Source organism: Suillus paluster (genome assembly GCF_016628075.1).
Source record: "Suillus paluster strain FC165 chromosome Unknown EDB91scaffold_11, whole genome shotgun sequence".
Lineage (NCBI taxonomy): Eukaryota > Fungi > Basidiomycota > Agaricomycetes > Boletales > Suillaceae > Suillus > Suillus paluster.
Genome location: NW_024537571.1, coordinates 337,761 through 354,146, shown reverse-complemented (window position 1 = coordinate 354,146; position 16,386 = coordinate 337,761). Strand labels below are relative to the sequence as shown.

At 49.4% G+C, this 16,386-nt stretch overlaps 4 protein-coding genes across 4 annotated transcripts; all 4 read right to left on the bottom strand.

Moving 5' to 3' along the window:
• Positions 1-147: 147 nt before the first annotated feature.
• Positions 148-2,709, bottom strand: EDB91DRAFT_1235906 (DEAD-domain-containing protein; the record flags this gene model as incomplete). Its single annotated transcript, XM_041321383.1, has 12 exons — positions 148-186; positions 245-349; positions 403-539; positions 565-568; positions 614-871; positions 926-1,306; positions 1,361-1,469; positions 1,528-1,598; positions 1,654-1,770; positions 1,825-1,940; positions 2,018-2,615; positions 2,671-2,709. The coding sequence occupies 12 exons, from the start codon at positions 2,707-2,709 to the stop codon at positions 148-150; spliced, it is 1,974 nt and encodes a 657-aa protein (XP_041180122.1).
• A 182-nt stretch (positions 2,710-2,891) lies between these two features.
• EDB91DRAFT_1327822 (glycoside hydrolase family 3 protein) lies at positions 2,892-6,293 on the bottom strand (the record flags this gene model as incomplete). Its single annotated transcript, XM_041325258.1, has 13 exons — positions 2,892-3,330; positions 3,377-3,443; positions 3,494-3,669; positions 3,725-3,755; positions 3,806-4,126; positions 4,175-4,381; positions 4,444-5,011; positions 5,066-5,190; positions 5,241-5,474; positions 5,525-5,595; positions 5,641-5,757; positions 5,868-6,129; positions 6,226-6,293. The coding sequence occupies 13 exons, from the start codon at positions 6,291-6,293 to the stop codon at positions 3,088-3,090; spliced, it is 2,490 nt and encodes an 829-aa protein (XP_041180121.1). The 3' UTR covers positions 2,892-3,087.
• Positions 6,294-6,463: 170 nt separating this feature from the next.
• On the bottom strand, positions 6,464-9,324 carry EDB91DRAFT_1116384 (cytochrome P450). Its single transcript, XM_041317979.1, has 15 exons — positions 8,986-9,324; positions 8,834-8,934; positions 8,648-8,783; positions 8,503-8,600; positions 8,341-8,449; positions 8,207-8,285; positions 7,935-8,155; positions 7,809-7,875; positions 7,558-7,756; positions 7,337-7,503; positions 7,185-7,283; positions 7,118-7,128; positions 7,036-7,060; positions 6,968-6,979; positions 6,464-6,919 (listed from the first exon to the last, which is right to left on the bottom strand). The coding sequence occupies exons 1-15, from the start codon at positions 9,101-9,103 to the stop codon at positions 6,751-6,753; spliced, it is 1,611 nt and encodes a 536-aa protein (XP_041180120.1). The 5' UTR covers positions 9,104-9,324; the 3' UTR covers positions 6,464-6,750.
• Positions 9,325-9,612: 288 nt separating this feature from the next.
• EDB91DRAFT_1334870 (uncharacterized protein) lies at positions 9,613-16,191 on the bottom strand (the record flags this gene model as incomplete). Its single annotated transcript, XM_041325471.1, has 20 exons — positions 9,613-9,655; positions 9,765-9,814; positions 9,876-10,094; positions 10,222-10,498; positions 10,549-10,826; positions 10,874-11,042; positions 11,113-11,277; positions 11,380-11,449; positions 11,551-11,707; positions 11,791-11,826; positions 11,868-13,369; positions 13,424-13,567; positions 13,620-13,944; positions 13,995-14,378; positions 14,433-14,968; positions 15,025-15,058; positions 15,111-15,220; positions 15,273-15,561; positions 15,668-15,877; positions 16,123-16,191. 20 exons carry the CDS (start codon positions 16,189-16,191, stop codon positions 9,613-9,615), a joined length of 5,067 nt encoding a protein of 1,688 aa, XP_041180119.1.
• Positions 16,192-16,386: the final 195 nt, after the last annotated feature.

Here is a 16,386-nt window from a genome sequence, read left to right as displayed (position 1 = left end):
GCGGAAAAATACCTGGGTCGATACAGAATCCAGATCTTGTCGACCTCAACACTGATAATTAGTAGACTAGTCATCACCTGTCATCACACGGTGTATTTCATCACTTGTCAACGTCAATCCACTTGTTGACACCAGGGTTGCTGAAAACTATCGTGTGTACGCGTCGCGAAGGCTCCGCAGAGATATCTATGAAACGCGTGTCTGCCACTTGCACTACGTAAAAATAAAAATTGTGCATACTGACCTCATATGCTGATGAAAGCGAAGCCGTGTCTTTCTCTGATATTCTGATCCGTTGGACCCTTTCCAAGTGACCGGCGTTTCTTAACATAGATTTGAAGTAGTGTGCCTAAAAGCTCGTTTGAGTGAAAAAGGCACAGCCTGGTCTCTTACGTGACATACCTCCTGTTCTTCGACCAACGTCCAAGCGTCTCCAGTTCTCCCTGCTCGAGCAGTTCGACCGACTCGGTGTACGTATTTTCTTATATCCACCGGTGCATCATAACTCACTACGTGTGATACATGGCTGATGTCGATACCTCTTGATATGAGATCCGAACATACAAGTCTAAAATCTGGTCAGTACATCAAGCTGATAGAAGATATGTTGAACTTTCAGATGGACTTCTTGTGTCTTGAATTTCTCCAATATAGTCCTGCGCTCGTTAGTCGGAAGGTCACTCGAGTATGACCGAACGGCAATCGGATTGCCGGAGGAGGTAGCGGCCTCGAAAAATTCGAACAGACGGACGAGACGAGACGCCGACTCGGCCGATTTGGTGAAAACAAGTGCGTTGCGGACGGAATGGTTGTGCACAAGATGGAAGAGCATCAATGGTTTCTGAGGGGCTTCACATATTATCATGTGCTCCTGTATTTCATGGGTAAGCTTCTGACAAAATGAATTAATTCGTTGTTAACGTACCTTTAGTTCTTCGGGCATGGTGAACCGTTCCGAAATAACATTTGGAATACCATCAATTTCTGATTCTTCAGATTGACCTTGCACAACGAAGTATTTTGGTTTTCGGAGGTCCAGGGCCGCAAGCTTTCCCGGGTCACTTGTAAGTGTCGCAGAAAACAATAATTTCTGACATGACACGTCTTTCTTTTCATCAACCTCGGTGTGTAGGTCTGCTTCCCTGTGAAGGTGAAGAAAAGTGGGAGCAAGAGAATCGCAAAGGTCTGAGACATTGGTCTCAGTAATCTGAGGGACAATTCTGGGAGATGGTCGCGTAGCGGCAAGAACTTGAGCCAGCCAATCTTGGAATGACTGAGCAATCAATCGGTCGGCTTCATCTATTACCTAGCAAAAACGCGATCGATTCAAGAAATGCCAGATAGACCGATGGAGACTGACCAGGAAGCGGAGGTGTTGTAGAGAAAAATTGGGCGTTCCGTTGAGATGATCGATGAGGCGCCCCGGTGTACAGATCAAGATGTCAACTTTACTCGATCCACCAGAGAGTCTTCCACAAACGTTAGTACGACTACGAAGTTCGGACTGATGTCCAGCAGGGAACGTACTTTTTCGACATGTCCGCAACTAATTGTGACTGCTCATGAGCAAACGAGTGCTGTCCGGTGGCTGCGCCGATCTAGATTCAAATTCGGGATGAGAACAGGACAAGGATGAGACAAAAACCAGTAAACCTTCAAACCCCGTCCTTTTGCTATCGCTTCTAATGTTTCTCGAACTTGCGTGACTAAGTCACGCGTCGGGAGAACGATGAGGGCACGGAGATGAGTTACAATTCTTGTTGACAGAATCTGACCCCGTTCAATCGGTCAATCGAGACTTCTGAAAATTGCTAGCGTCATTACCTCAACGATTGGGAGCACATACGCAAGCGTTTTCCCACTTCCAGTTGGGGCAGAAACACATACATCCTGTAACGGGTCAAACGGTGCGTACAGGGACCTCCGCATGACGGAGGAACCTAGCAGAAAAGGGAGAAGCGCAGTCTGAACTGTAAAGTTTTCAGGATAGGTCAGCATGGAGAATAACAGCACTGACCAGCAAATAGTTCAGTAATCCCTAGTTCTATGAGGCGTTTTCTTGTCCTCTCGGATAGACCAGTGCGAGTATCATCTCCATTGGATATTATCGGTAGTCGAGAGGAGGGATTGACAACTTCAGCTTCAACTAAAGCTTGGTCAAGACCTTGCAATGCGAGTATAGATTTAGGCGGTGCGTCAAGTAAAGTCGGAAGGGGGAATACTGCCAGGGACATCTGCGGTTCTGGGGACTTGGAGATTTGCGGCGCTGCAGCGAGGCCTAGCGGAGCTTCTACTTCGTTAGCCACTTCCACTACCTCAACGTCTGACATGCAATCACCCCCTTCCTCAGGATGTGACAATGACAACTTCCGTTTCTTTTTTGGTCTCTCTTCTCTCCCGCCCTCCTGTGTCCCTTGCAGCTTCTTTGACTGGCTAGCATCTGGAAGTTGTTCTCGAGGCGCATTGTCTTCGCTTTCAGTGTTATTGCTTTCCTCTTCGTCAGTCTCTTCCTGACGGTGTGCCACATTGCTAGCCTGTTTTGGGGCCGCAGATTTTCTAGCTTTTCGTCGTGATTTTTTACGCTTCAGATACCGCGTTTTCGCCTTGGATTTCCCCTGCCGATGCGGATCATGGTTTACAAAGGGAGCTTGTAGCATATACCACACATACCTTGGGATCTACCACTGGGGTTAACGAGATGCCATCCATCATTCTGTGTCCGTCGGTGCTTGATGCAAGAACTCAAAATTACCGTATATCTCACGTGATCGAGATCAACAACGGACGGCGGTGCAAGCAAGGTTGGTATATCCACGGCGGTCTCGTGCCGGGAACTATGTTTAAACTTAATCAAATAGTTGCAACAACGTTGCCGCCGGAGAGGGTTCATTGGAAGGATGAAGCCTGGTCATTTTGAAATTCAAGAAGGCCGCCACCGATATAATATTTGACCCATGCTGCGGATCTCTGCAGATGTTCTGATTAGATTACTAGCGTACCTCGATTCCGCCAAAATATGATAAAGCCCAGTGACTTAAGTCTATCCACTGCGTCAAGTCAAAAGCACCTCGAGCATGAAGCACAATATCAAGCAGGGATGACACCCCATAACCTAAAGTCCCTACTGCTCGCGCCGACAGAAAACGATATTTGGCCGTCAGGTTTGCGCCAGCCTTGAGCGGCGACGTCCCAGATAGACAGGTCATAGCGCGAGAGCGTGATCGAGATATGCTTCGTGTCATACGGTCCGATTTCGACGTTTGTAAACCCCTTCAGGACTGAAGGAGGTTCGCCAGCTGAAGACGGGTGGTGAATGTAGAGCTGGGGGATCTATTCGAAGTTGAGCGTAAGGGTATGAATGAACGGTTTCACAAACCTCAGTCCCAGACACAGATCCAGTGTTAGTGACCTTGAAAGTGACCTGGAATGCGGGCTCATGGAGCCTGGGAGTGATATCAACCTGCAAATCTGTCACTGGTCGTGAAGATCTCACCAAAGCGCAATAGAAGACCCTTCGGCGATGGGTGACGCCTCCCCGTTCTCCCACCCAGCGATTAAATCCTCCTGATCAATGTCTAATGACTGAATATTAGCCACGAAAAGGTCGGAGTACGAGAACGTGGTATAGCTCAAGCCGAAGCCAAACTCGAAGCGTGGTGTGACATTCGCCTACAGTTCCCCTTATTCAAGACGTGAAAGCGAAAAACAGATTCTGGGAACTCACTTGATCAAAGTGGCGGTAATCGATGAACAACCTGCAAAGATCGTGAAGTCAATCCAAATGGTCTTGGTCAAGTGCACATACCCCTCGGTATAATCAATGCTCAAAATCTCGTTTCCCGAACCACCAGTGATGAGTTGTGCGGGATAATCGGCAGGATCCTTGGCAATAGTATACGGTAGTTTTCCAGAGGGGTTGTATGCGCCATAGAGCACATCAGCAATAGAATTACCTGCTTCCTGTCCTTGGATGCCAGCCCAGACGACGGCGGTGATGTTAGGGTGCTCAATCCAGGGCTCCACAATAAGCGGGCCGACGCTGTTCACGACGACCACGGTGTTGTTGTTCTGTGCGGCGACAGCAAGGACGAGATCATCACCGTTATGCCAGGCAGTGAGGTTCTTGCTGGCAGGAAATGAACATCACCGTCGCTTGAAAATGAGAGAAACGTACCGATCGCCCTCATTGCCATCAATAGTAATATAACCCTCGCCAGAGTCAGAGTTGGTGAAAACCAGAGCGACGGCCTGGCCAAATGCCATATTACCTGCTAGAGCAGTGTTCCAGTCGTCAAAGTCCCAGAACACACTACTGCCGTCCCGGCGAGCACGCTCCTGGATACCCTCGAGGGGCGAAATAAGGTAGGGGAAGTTGCCAGTCCTATGGGGCGCCGCCAATCAGTGTTCAGGAACAATACCAAGTATTTCTGAGAGTCAACATACCCAGATCCCCAGCCCATGGCTAGAATGCCATCGGTGCCACTCGTGTGTGAGAACTCGTTAGGTCCGGATTTGCCTGGACTCGCGTCACTTCCGATAAGCACCAAGTTCCTCGGCTTGTTCAGTGGTAGCGCGCCATTTTGATTCTTCAAGAGGACCATCCCAGCCGCGCCAATCTGCCTCACAAGCTTGTAATGGTCCGCCTGCACATTCGCATGCTTGTTGTTCACTTCATCATTCGCATTGAACGCGTTGAGATTCGTCGCAGGGTAGTTCTCGTCCTGGTGCAGGTAGTACCAAGCAGCGACGATACGCGTTGCCATATCATCCAGGCGAACCATGCTAATGTAGCCGTCGTTCACATAGTCTGTGAGGTTACCCCCGAAGTAGGAGTCACCGGAGTCAAAGGTGATATCGCCGGGCATAGTCATGTCAAGCCCTGCGACAGCAGAGAGGGTCGTCATGGTCGCCGACCAGTCAGATTGAACAAAACCTTGGAAACTATACTCCCGCTTCAAGATATCGTTGAGCATCTTGTCATTGTTGCATGCGTAAGTGTCATTGATGAGGTCTGTGATTCAGACCTCAAATGATCTGAATGGCATAAAACACGATCGAGGCTTACTGTAACTGCACATGACGGACGAAACGCCAGCCATGACGCTGCGCAAGAATGGATGCGCGTAAATCTCGTGTTGAGTCCGGTCATCGACGTTTGAGGATTCCTCAGTGCGGAAGTGCTCCTGTTCGCTAGGAAGACAGGTGGGTGCAAGTGCAAACGGGTGCAATGGAAGACAAACTTGTTTATGAAGTGTTTGGCAGTGGCTTGTACTCCACCTTGCTGTAGGCCTAAGATTGTCTCATACGCAGATTCGCCGGTCAGAAAAGGGTCGGCACCAAAACCCTCCCAATTGCGGCCACCTTGAGCGATGCGGCCCATATTCATCATAGGGCCAAGGGCAATGTTGACACCATTACCCTTGAACTCTTGTCCCAAAGCCAGCCCACGAGCACGCATCAGAACGCGATTCCAGCTGTAACATATGGTAGACATATTACGTTAGCGAGATTGAAGATGACTAACGTGGACGCGACCTGAATTCCAGCTGGGAACACAGTCGCAAAGTGGGCAAAACGGACGGCGAGAGGCGAGTCCTAGCGAATCATGAGACAAACACCTCACACACTCAAGCTACGCACCTCAAGACACAATCCAGGAAAGTTTTTATTGGGCGGGATGTTACCAACGCACAAGCCGTTCCCCCAACCGACCCCAGTGGTAATGTTGACTTTTTCCTCGATGGTGTAATCCGACAACTGGCGACCAGGCATATTCAGCACGAGTCAACATAGTTCATTATAGAAAGTTTTTGAAGATTCAGGATGAAGCTGGAAAGACAATAAATCATTCAAAAGGATGCACTGACAAGGTTCTTGGCCTTTTGGTAGGCAGTGGCCCACGCAGGCCCAAAATTGGGCACAATTTGCATATCACTACTGACATCGGGAGGGCTCAAAGGATCAGTTGCAGGGAAAACCGGGGGGCGAGGGTTGAGAGTAGGTGTAGGGTAGGGAGTAAATGGATAGCTTGAGAGCGGAATGGTGATAACACCAGTTGTGATGGACGCGCCTGAGGTGCTGGCGGAAGCGGAAGACGTTGTAAGGCTTTTTGCAACAATCGATGAAGAACTAGACGAAGTTATCACCGGCGAATATAAGCCAGCTAAAGTAACGCTAAAACTTTCACCACCTGGAATTTGGGGTCTTCCAGCAGGAGTAGAGGACGGACCCAAGGCCAATGCGCCTAGGACAAAGGGAAATATGCACATCAACGACAGCAGCTTGGATAGCATGGTGACTGCACACGAGGATAATCAAATAACCAGTTGGAAGAGCCGGTAAAGGACACTGGGACATGTTATGAACAGGCTGGAACTTTGTACTTAGTAGCTCGAGCCGAACACGAGCCCCGCCGGGGTTGATCTAAACTTGAAGAAGCACTTCCGGTTATGATCCATTGAAATCCACATTACGACGGGGAGTACAAGTGAAGACAGACATTAATTGTTGTAACTCGAGGCTCGCCGAGCATGAAATGACAAGCAAGCTGCAACATTTCTGCCCAATGTGGCGCTTCCCATCAATTGCAATGCTGACCGTACTTTTCTGTACTACCACTTCCACCGAAGTCGTTCCAACTAGACGAACAACTCATAAGCTACCGAGAGAACGAGAAGCAACTAATGATTTTTGTGAGAGTACTAAAATTAATGACAAACCTACGACCTCTGTAGCAAGTACCATCAAAATTCACGAGATAACGGTAACTTCCAAGGGCATCTGGAGACCTTCATGCATCTTACCCTCAACCATGGGTGCCATGAGTCCAGCATTCAATCGAATAACCTCGACACCTGCGGGGAATCGGTACTCGAAATTCTCGATAAGCTCCACGAGCACGGCTTGCATCTCAAGAACTCTGTAATCATGAGTGAGTAATGGTCGGTATCTCTGGTCCTGAACTTACGCAAAACGCCAGCTAATCACAGAAAAAAATCAGAATCACCAATATCATTCAAAGACCATTTCGCTTACCCGATGCAAGCACGAAGGCCAGCCGCTTTGATTTGAACATGTAAGGTTGATTTTCAAGAGAGCAAGGGCATAAATAGCTTACAGAAAGTCATTCTGAGATGTCGGATTATATTAAATAATGACAGATTGTAATAGCTAAAAATACGCACAGATTGGCGAAAACTCCCAACGATGATCTTTCCCTGCTGTCGTCCAGGAAACGGTTTGGGTTCCACTCGTCCGCGTCTTCTCCCCAAACGCTTCGAAGTCTGAGAAGTATAATGTGAGCGAGGGAGCAATTCATGAGCCAATGGCAACCAACCTGTTGTAAGTGCAAATAGATGCTGAAATGCCTTGGCCTTTCGAGATGGGTATTTCGTTGATGATCTTTCCTGACTTGGTCTCAATTGGTTGAGCAAGTGGTATAACATCGTCCGAATCTGCTTCCCGAAGCAAGGTAGGAACTATCGGATGCATCCTAAGTCCCTCCTGGGAGACAAATGAAGTTGAGAATGAAATGAAGGAAACAAGCGTTGGACAAACTTTGATGACGGCATTGGTGAAAGTCATATTATTGAAATCGTTGGGCAGCAAATCATCATCGCCACGAGCTTCTGCAGTCGCTCGTGCTGCTTTAATCTCCTCACGGATGCGCTGCTGATCCTCAGGGTGCTTCGAGAGCTCATATAGCAGCCATGTGAGAGATGAGGCAGTAGTGTCATGTCCAGCGACCAGAATGGCGCTAGAATGTGGCAATCACTAACTGGCATATACTTTCTGATGCTATCACTCACGCTATCTGCGATAATATTTCTCTCTCACTTAGCTGAGATCGTGCGTCTTCCGTAAGGTTGGACTGTACTGAGACACCAAGGCTCATGAGTGATCACGCATTAAGAATACCTCGGCGGGGAACATACCGAGGATGCTGATGATGTCTTTGCTGCCCTTTTCGGTACCAGCTGCCTTTTCGTTAATGATGGTCTTTCCTGTTTTAATGGCTGTTTGCAGGTATGTCGCGAATCGGCTATACTCTCTGGAAGGCAAGTACTTCAAGCAGTTTAGAATCGGTTGAGGAAGGAATCTCCAGATTGACTTGAAGACAATATCCCATGATGATGGGTTCAACAGCGTGTCGACACTGAATGTGAATGTTAACATATGACCTGGCGCAGATAATTGCAAGACGTACAACAGGTTATTGAATGCCTGGACCAGCTCGTTATCGGCTCCGTTGTCATTGAGGACCCCGAAGCGGTGGTCGAAACCGACTGCGGTTCACAGACATGAATTTAGAACCTTGTAAGACAAACGGCGACTACCCACCTTCGCCGATGACATCTAAGGTCATCCTTGATAAAGTCTCATTGACGTTGAGTATATATCCATCAGACTCTTCTCTTAATTGAATCGTGTCTTTCCACTTCTGTGAGAGCTAAATGAAAACATGAAAAAGGAGGTTCCTGTGAGATTTCTTGACTCTCTTACTCGAGCTGCCGAGCGGCGGAAAACAGGCAAAAATGTTCGAAGTTGGGCAGCTCCAAACGCAGGATTCATGATCTTTCTGTGCCTTTGATGATCAATGGCTAGAAGACATTAGCTTCGTACCACAGTAGCAAAGGGAAAAACTCACAATCCGTGACTAAAATACTCTCCCCCGTGAAGAGGCGTGTCGTCTCAGTGGCAACAGTGCTCTTGGAAAACCTATAACCAGATGTATGAAAGACATATTGCAGAGCACGGGGGTCAGCGGTCCAGAGAACCTCCTCCTGAGGCAACTCATGAGCAGTGAAATGCTGGAGGGACGTGATGATATTACCCCCAAACATCCTTTAGTCACCCAAGTTGGACCATATTCACGAGCCCATTGAAACTCTAAGTCCCCCACTTGTTTGGCGTTTCGTAGAACTTTCTCGCTACCTGAAAATGTATATGAGAGATGTCTACGCCTTTGACACGAAGATGTGTTACCCAACCAGAATGACTGCGAAGGAGGCCCACGGATATCTTTCAAAGTATGGCGTCGTGAGTTACGCCATGTTATGTAGGCGATAAATGCGGCCAAGGAGAGAGCTACGCTGGATATCATGCTTGCGGATGAACTAGCTGTTGAACGGCTACGATGCTTTACAGCGCCCCCTTTATCAGACTTTCGACTCCGACGGTATGTGTAAACATTATTCCCCGACGGTTGTACTAGTCGTACGCTCCGGTGGGAAGTACTGCGGGGATCCTAGGCTGTTCGCATAGCCCACCATGGGGATTCCGGTGGGACGGCCTCGCACGATACACGACTACGGAAAAGAAAGATTTTAAACGTCGTAGATTAAATAAGCTCACAGGATTGGCATGATGACATGATCCTGAGAACAAACGTCGCCTCTCGGCAGGCAACGACTTGCCTGGTGGCTTTTAAACGATAAGACTAGTACTTGGCGATATCGTAAATCCAAATTGTCGAATCGAGTCAAACGACGGCTTTTGGTAACACGGGACATAAGTTGAACCAACGGGCACAGGACGATAATTAGTGAGCTGTCAAAGGAGTATATTAATAGATCATGGGCCAAATTATAAGTACTTGGATGCGGTGTACCCTCAGCGAGTAGTGAATATTACGAGCGGTAGGTCAGTGTCGGAGCTAGGTAGATGAAACAACGTTGATCGTTTCAGAAAAAATGGGTCCGATGTGGGCGGAGCATATATCCAAACAATCAAGGTCTGTTATACAGAAGTGGTAGACAGCTAACCATTTTACGATCCAGTAATAATAGTACTTGTTCATATTGTTCTTCCTAGACTATCCAGATCAGTCCGAAGTAAAGAGTCTTTTAAGATAATCGGCTGCCTGCCTGACGCACAGAGCCATCTACCACCGGATTCGCCAATACATCCGTTGCGAGTTGGGCTCTGTGCTTGACATTAGCTGTCTCCTTTGTGTGCTCCCACTCGGCAGCTTCTCTTTCCAGTCGAGCACGCTCGGTATCTCTACGAGTAGCACTGTCTCTATCTTCCCTTTCCTCTCGTCTCCTCAGGTATTCCAACTTCAGTTTGCTATGCTGAACCTGCGCTTGCAAAAGCTGCAAGCATGCAGCCATCATGTTTTGTGGTAAAGCGAAATTAACAACCGACGGGTCATTGGATGGCGATGATTATGCTGGGGAAGACGGCGCGACTCGGGGTATTTGATGGTCCTGCTTCCTGTACCAGAAGCTCATGGGCATTAGTTTTATTTGCAATGGAGGATTGTGGTGTGAAAACGAAAGTAGGAGGGCGTGATTGTGATTGAACTTGCGGTTGCTGAACTTGAGGGTAAGGATGAGACGGTGTGCTCTGAGGTTGAATTTGAGGTTGAAGAATTGGAGTCGGTTCTATTATTTCCAACGGATCGTCATCATCATCTTCACCGCCATGGGAATTTGTTGCCCCTGGGTTGTTATTCTGGCGGTTTGCGGGTCGTGTAGTGGCGGGATCGCCGTTCCATCTAGTCACGATCTCCTAAATCAACCCGCAATCAAGCGAAAAGTAACTCACCTTCTATAGAACAAATCGTACCAGCCTGACTTATGCCAGTGGTCAATCGTCTTGGCACCCACGTTACCGACGTCGCAGCCACCTTTGCGAGCAATTTGCAGTCGCCGTTCATATTCTCGCAACCTGTCTCCTTCAGTCGCAAAGCTGACAAGACCATTCCCCAACTGCGCATGGAAACTCTCGAATGCATAGATCTGCTTAAATAAATTGAAATTTCGTTCGTAACAGCCCTTCAGCGCCTGGTAAGTCTTCTTGCCGCCAAATACCTCGATGGCACACTGTCGCCGAGTGAGTAAGATGCTATCGCACCATCTAGAGTACACACCTCGCGAAGACACGAGTTTTTTGTAGCTCGAAGCGCATTCCAGTGGTCATCTTCCGTCGCGCCCATGAGCCAATTGAATAATTTCGTCTTCTCATCCTCAGTCCAGTGTTTGGAACCGTGCACAGCGTCGGTGTCAAAGGGGTCACCGATGTCGTCCCCCTCTCGTCGTCTTTTACCCGGTTGTGAATTACCATTGGCTGTCATACCATCGGTCTGCTTACGCTTGGACCCACTCGTACCTGGAGTTTCGTTGGCTGGGAGTCCCTGAGAACTCGTGAATGGGCGAAGAATGAGAAGGGCCGGCTATCGGCTGGGCAGATCGTGGAGCACAATTCGGATCCATGATTGTTGGCGGTGAATCAGAAAGTCTGTATCCTCCGCCATCATGGAATGGAGGACGCCCACTGATAGCAGGGGCAAGATGGGAGCCCAGCGCTTGATTCAAACTCTGTATGACGATATCGATATGATATCAATGGCTTTCTTCGTAGCAAGATGTAGCTTACCGAGACATTGCTGACATTAGTCGGCAGGTTTGGGTCTCGCTGAAGATGTCCAAAAGCCATGCTTGGGTCGCTGTGCGGGCATAAGCATCAGAGTTGACATCATGCAAATGGGGGACCGCAGACAAGCGAAAGGGGTGTGGCCATGCATGGATGTTACGAGATAGGACTCACCTGTGAGTTTCCATAGGTCAGGCTGTGAACCACAATGAACCGGCGTGAACCGCTCGCGCTTGCGCTGTGGCTCGGCTTGAGAAAAGGGCGGGCTGTTTGGTTCTAAAGTCGCCGCCAAACAACCGGTCACACAACAATTCGCCTTGTGCCAGTTCGCCTGGGTGGACCAGGTTAGGCAGATCCAGCTCACATCGAGATATATTCTTCCGCTTGATTCCGGCAATACAGCAAGGAACGTACAAACAGTGTAGCAATACGACTAATGGTCATGATATACTAGCAGTAGTGACCTGAATTCATGTAGCACTTCATCCAACCTCGTCGTCTGGCTCGCCCTCAGCATCCAGATCAGAATATTGATCGAGATCGTTAGATAGACCTGCAGCGGAACCACTGGGCACTGAGTCTTGACCAGCACTTTCCCTCCCGGTAGTTTGAGAAATAGGCGAGTGCGCGGCCCTGATGATATCAGAGCCTGCAGAGTCCTTACTTCCTACCCCGCTTGTAGTCTCCACTACAAACAATGTGTCGTCGCTTGGTACGCTGTGCCGACTGGTTATGCCGGTGAGAGGCGTATCCGCCTCCTCCGACTTAATCTCGTCATCCGGTGGTTGCGACCGAGCAGGTGAAGATCGTGTATCTAATTCTGACATTGACGAGGTTGTCTCCACCCGAAGAGAATGAGCACCATTGTTGATGGGACCAGATGATCCGGGCGAATGGTGAGAGACTTGAACATCCTCCTTCTCATCAACTCCATTGGTAGGGGTAATGCGACCGTTGGAGTGGGTAGGACCATCAGGCGGCTCAGCATGGTCTTCCAAACGCTCCGAAGAGGCTTCTGATTCAGGCGTCTCTATCCTCCTGCGTTTGACTCGAGTCAAGGGTCTTGAGGGTGACAGCGAAGCAGTCATCCGCCCGGACTCGGATACTGCCGACAACGCATCATCTGGTGGCTTGATCCATGCACGTCCTCGCCGCCGTTTGGCAGGAATATCAGGACTCGATTGTTCTACCAGCAGCGGAGCAGTATCTTCATCAGTTTCGATGGCAGCACCGTTCACCGCACCATCGATGCCAGTGATAGGGCGAGCCGATGCAGAACGTGCATGTCGCTGGAGGGCAGTGCGTGTGATCGTGTTGCGACTCGACTGCGTTCGCGAGAAGACGGATCGAGGCACCTCGCCTCCTTTTACGCGACTTCGCAACTGCTTCTTTGGTGCAAGAGCTTCAGGGTTATCGGCTATGAGGTCATCAAACAGGCGCGCTGCAGGAGAGTCTGAGGCTTCATGGGTTTCAGCAGGCGATGCCTCAGACTCATTAACGGAGGGCTCTGCAGTTCCAGGGGCCGGAGTCTGATCCTCCATCGGATCAGCGACAGGAGCTGGTGTTTCTGCAACGCCGCTCAAGGCACCCATGCCGGCACCCAGCTCCGCTTGCAGAACTTCTCCACCAGCTTTCGTCCGTGCCAGGACAAACGGCGTCCACTTCAACCGTTCCGGTTTCAGCTTCATGTACCCTTTCTTCTCCCACGCTTCAAGGTAGCGTTCCACCTTCTCGGGATCCCAGGTGATTTGGTATCGCGTAGGGGGAACGAAGGGCGTATTGGCCTTGCTTCCGGCCTCGTCCTCCTTGTTGAGCGTGCTCTGCCGCTGAAGGTGACGGCGCGCAATGCCGTTCTTGCGCCCTCGCGGGAATTTGATGGCTTGTCCTGGTGTAGGTCTCATAGGCGGTGTGGCAGATTGGACAGAGATCATTCCCTGGTCCTGGAGGGTATTATAAATATCTTCAATGGTCATAGATGTACCCTTGCTGATAGCTGTTGATAATGAACGTCAACGCACTCCGTGTTTCAGGAAGGTGGGAAACAAACCTTCAAGGGTCGGGTTATCCGGTGATGTATGAAGGTACCGCATGAGTGCAAGGGTCCAGTAATTCCTGTACCCTAGTTGACCAAGCCCTGAGAGTGGTTTCTCAGGTGACCCGGCGCGCTGTTCCTTCTTGGAGAGAAGGTAACCTGAAGTCAAGTGTCAACCTTGTACCATTGTGACCCTACTTTGAGTGCTCACTAAAGTCGATCAAGAAATTTCCCCATCCCTGTCTCTGCCTGACAGGCAGCGCCATGATACAACTAACGTTGTAATCCTTCGGAGAACACTTCTCCTTGCTGAAGTACCCCACGAAACGCGCACCAACGTCATCAGTCTCCGTGATAACGTAGAACAAGAATGGTTCGACGTCGTAGAAGAGCGACTTGTGATCTAGGAACATCTTCGACAGTAAGCAAAGATTTTGGCAGTATATTTTGTTCTTGCGCCCATCCACTTCGAAGATAGACATTGCACCATCGCGATAAATCTCATCGCCTGGTGGATGTCGTGCTTTGCATTTCATCTACCAAGCAGTCAGCACTTGTATATCCCCGTGTCATAGGTCTAACTCACGCGATGTCGACCAAAAGCAAAACCACTTCTCATATATTTGAGGCAAAATTCACAAAACCACAGTCGTCCATCCGGAATGTTCGAGAACTCTTCAGGAAAGGGAGCATCATACCATGGGTGGATGTCGTACTGCCCGAAGCGAATGGTCCGGATACGTAACGTGGCAGAAGGCACTGGGAAACCCGACGGGGTGGCAGGTATAGTAGAAGGTGTGTGCGGAATCGCACCAGGTGTAGAAGGCCCTGGCGAACGCGTCGGTATCGAGGGAGGTATGGTTAATTGTTGGAGAGTGTGAGACCGTAGGGGACGAGATGAAGGGCCGGCTATCGGAGGATCAGGTGTGTCAGCTGGCGGTGCTGACGGAGGTGGAGGTGCGAGTTTTTCCTGCGAAGAAGAGTCAACTCATTGTTCATGCACATTGAGAGCATGAGGGCAAACCTCAGCGGCAAGGCAACTTTTATCAAATCGTGCTCTGTCAGAATCCGCAATCCCTGTCTTTGACATGTCCCTATCAGCAGGGCTGAGAAGATCCTCGAAGATATTTCTGTCGGGGTCCTCTTCTCGCTCCTTGCCCTTACCCTTCGGAGGTATTCGCAGGCGCACAACGAGTGGATGTGCTGCGGGGGAGCGCAGGCGGATGCGCTTGAGGGGCCGTGGGGTCGGCTGTTCGATTCGGCGCTTTCGCGGCTTCTTTATGTTGGGTCGCTGACGGGGTGTTGGTGCTTGGACAGTATTGGTGTCGTCAGATTCAGAGTCAGACTCCGAAGAGTCTTCAGATGAATCGTCGTCACCATCGTCACCTTCAACGTCCACTTCCGGCTCAGCAGTTGCCTCGTCTGTGTCTTGGGCATCGGTATTTGGGGTGGATGCGACTTCGGACTCCAAAGGAAAGAGTGATGGGGGGCACATTGGGCAGTGCCATGTTCCGGGGGGCATTTCTTCCAATGGAGGTCGCAAACAATCCATATGCCACCCTGATTGATTTGGTAAGTCGTTGTCATTTTCCAATATAATGACGTATGAAACACACCTCGATCGCAAAAGTCGCATAGTAGAATTCTCTCCTGTATCACAATGAATATGAGCTATTTCTGACAATTGTGGGAGCTTACTCACATCATCACCTTTTTCTTGACAAATTTCGCAAGTTTTACATTCCATGCACTTCCAAGGATATGAGCATATAGTGTCTGCGATGGCACCAAGTTGCAAGCAGCTCGGATGTCCTGGTTGTAAGTTTTGTCATCACTTCAATTTGGCCTGGACAACTACACGCACCACTGCGACCGCATTCTTCGCAAGTGAGCATGACCTCCGGTTCACCCTGCTTGTTCTTCTTGTCATCCCCCTGACAAAAGCCGCACTCGAGTTCTCGACGGGGTTTTCGCTTTCTCTTGGGCGGTTTTGGAGGTAGTGGAACGATTTCTTCTGGAATATGCAGATAAGGTGCAGGAGGTTGAGGCGCAAATGGATCGCCACGGGGACCTTGGTCATATTGCGAAGGCTCCTGAGAGTAGTGTCGAGGGTGTGGCGGAATGAAATCCTCTGGAATATGGACGGGTTGGCCCTAATTACAGTGAGTGAGTGGACTTGCAGAAGAAGTTCTAATTACAACACGCGACGCGTTTGGCGCCTGCGCGGTATGACATATTCGGTCATCAAGCATAACTAACCTGCTCCGAAACAATTAATTGAACGGCTTCGTCGCCCATGATAGCTGGGTCTATGAGTGGTGGACCGGCGAGGGCAGGATCGATAGGAATATCGGTAGCAGGACTGAACGGCGTTCCATGTTCACTTGGTACTTCGTTGTCGAAGGTAGCAGCTGCTGGAAATGGAAGACTCCGCATAATTGCATCTGCTTCGCCGACAGCAACGATGAGCTGTGTAGTAACAAAAGGAGGTTTTGTTCGCAGTCGACGTCGTCCACAGCGAGCGACGGCTTCTGTGACACATGCGCGTGACGAGTGGTCAATAAATTATGGTCACGTTTATTAGTAAAATGTATAAATCTAAACCATTATTAGCAAGGTTTAGAATAAATATGAATATAATCCTATATCAATCCTAATATGGTATCTCCTATTCCAATTTTTGACAGATCTCGACCTTGGCGCAGCACAAGTACCGCGTCTCCATAACAAGGTTTCTTGATGCGGCATAGCCTATGATTCAGCTGGGCCAGTGACTTGGTCATTTCGGATCCTTCAGGTGCCATCGGCACCCTTTTACCGTACCACCTGATGTTGCTTACCATTTATCTGTTTGAAGGTCTGAATGAACGATTCCACAGCAATTCACGGAAGAACTTTTTACTTCATCCTTAGCTCTCACGGGTAGGAGTCATGCCGTGAATGTCATCGGCGCGGTTCAGTGGTTCAAGATCATAGGG

Excerpts from the sequence above, each read along its gene's own strand:
- EDB91DRAFT_1116384 (XM_041317979.1), bottom strand. The coding sequence starts at position 9,103 with ATGATATCCAGCGTAGCTCTCTCCTTGGCCGCATTTATCGCCTACATA. Across the intron at positions 8,935-8,985 it reads TTCGCAGTCATTCTGGTTGG|GTAGCGAGAAAGTTCTACGA; the intron begins GTAACACATCTT and ends ATACATTTTCAG. Across the intron at positions 7,757-7,808 it reads GAAATATTATCGCAGATAGC|CGCCATTCTGGTCGCTGGAC; the intron begins GTGAGTGATAGC and ends GCCACATTCTAG.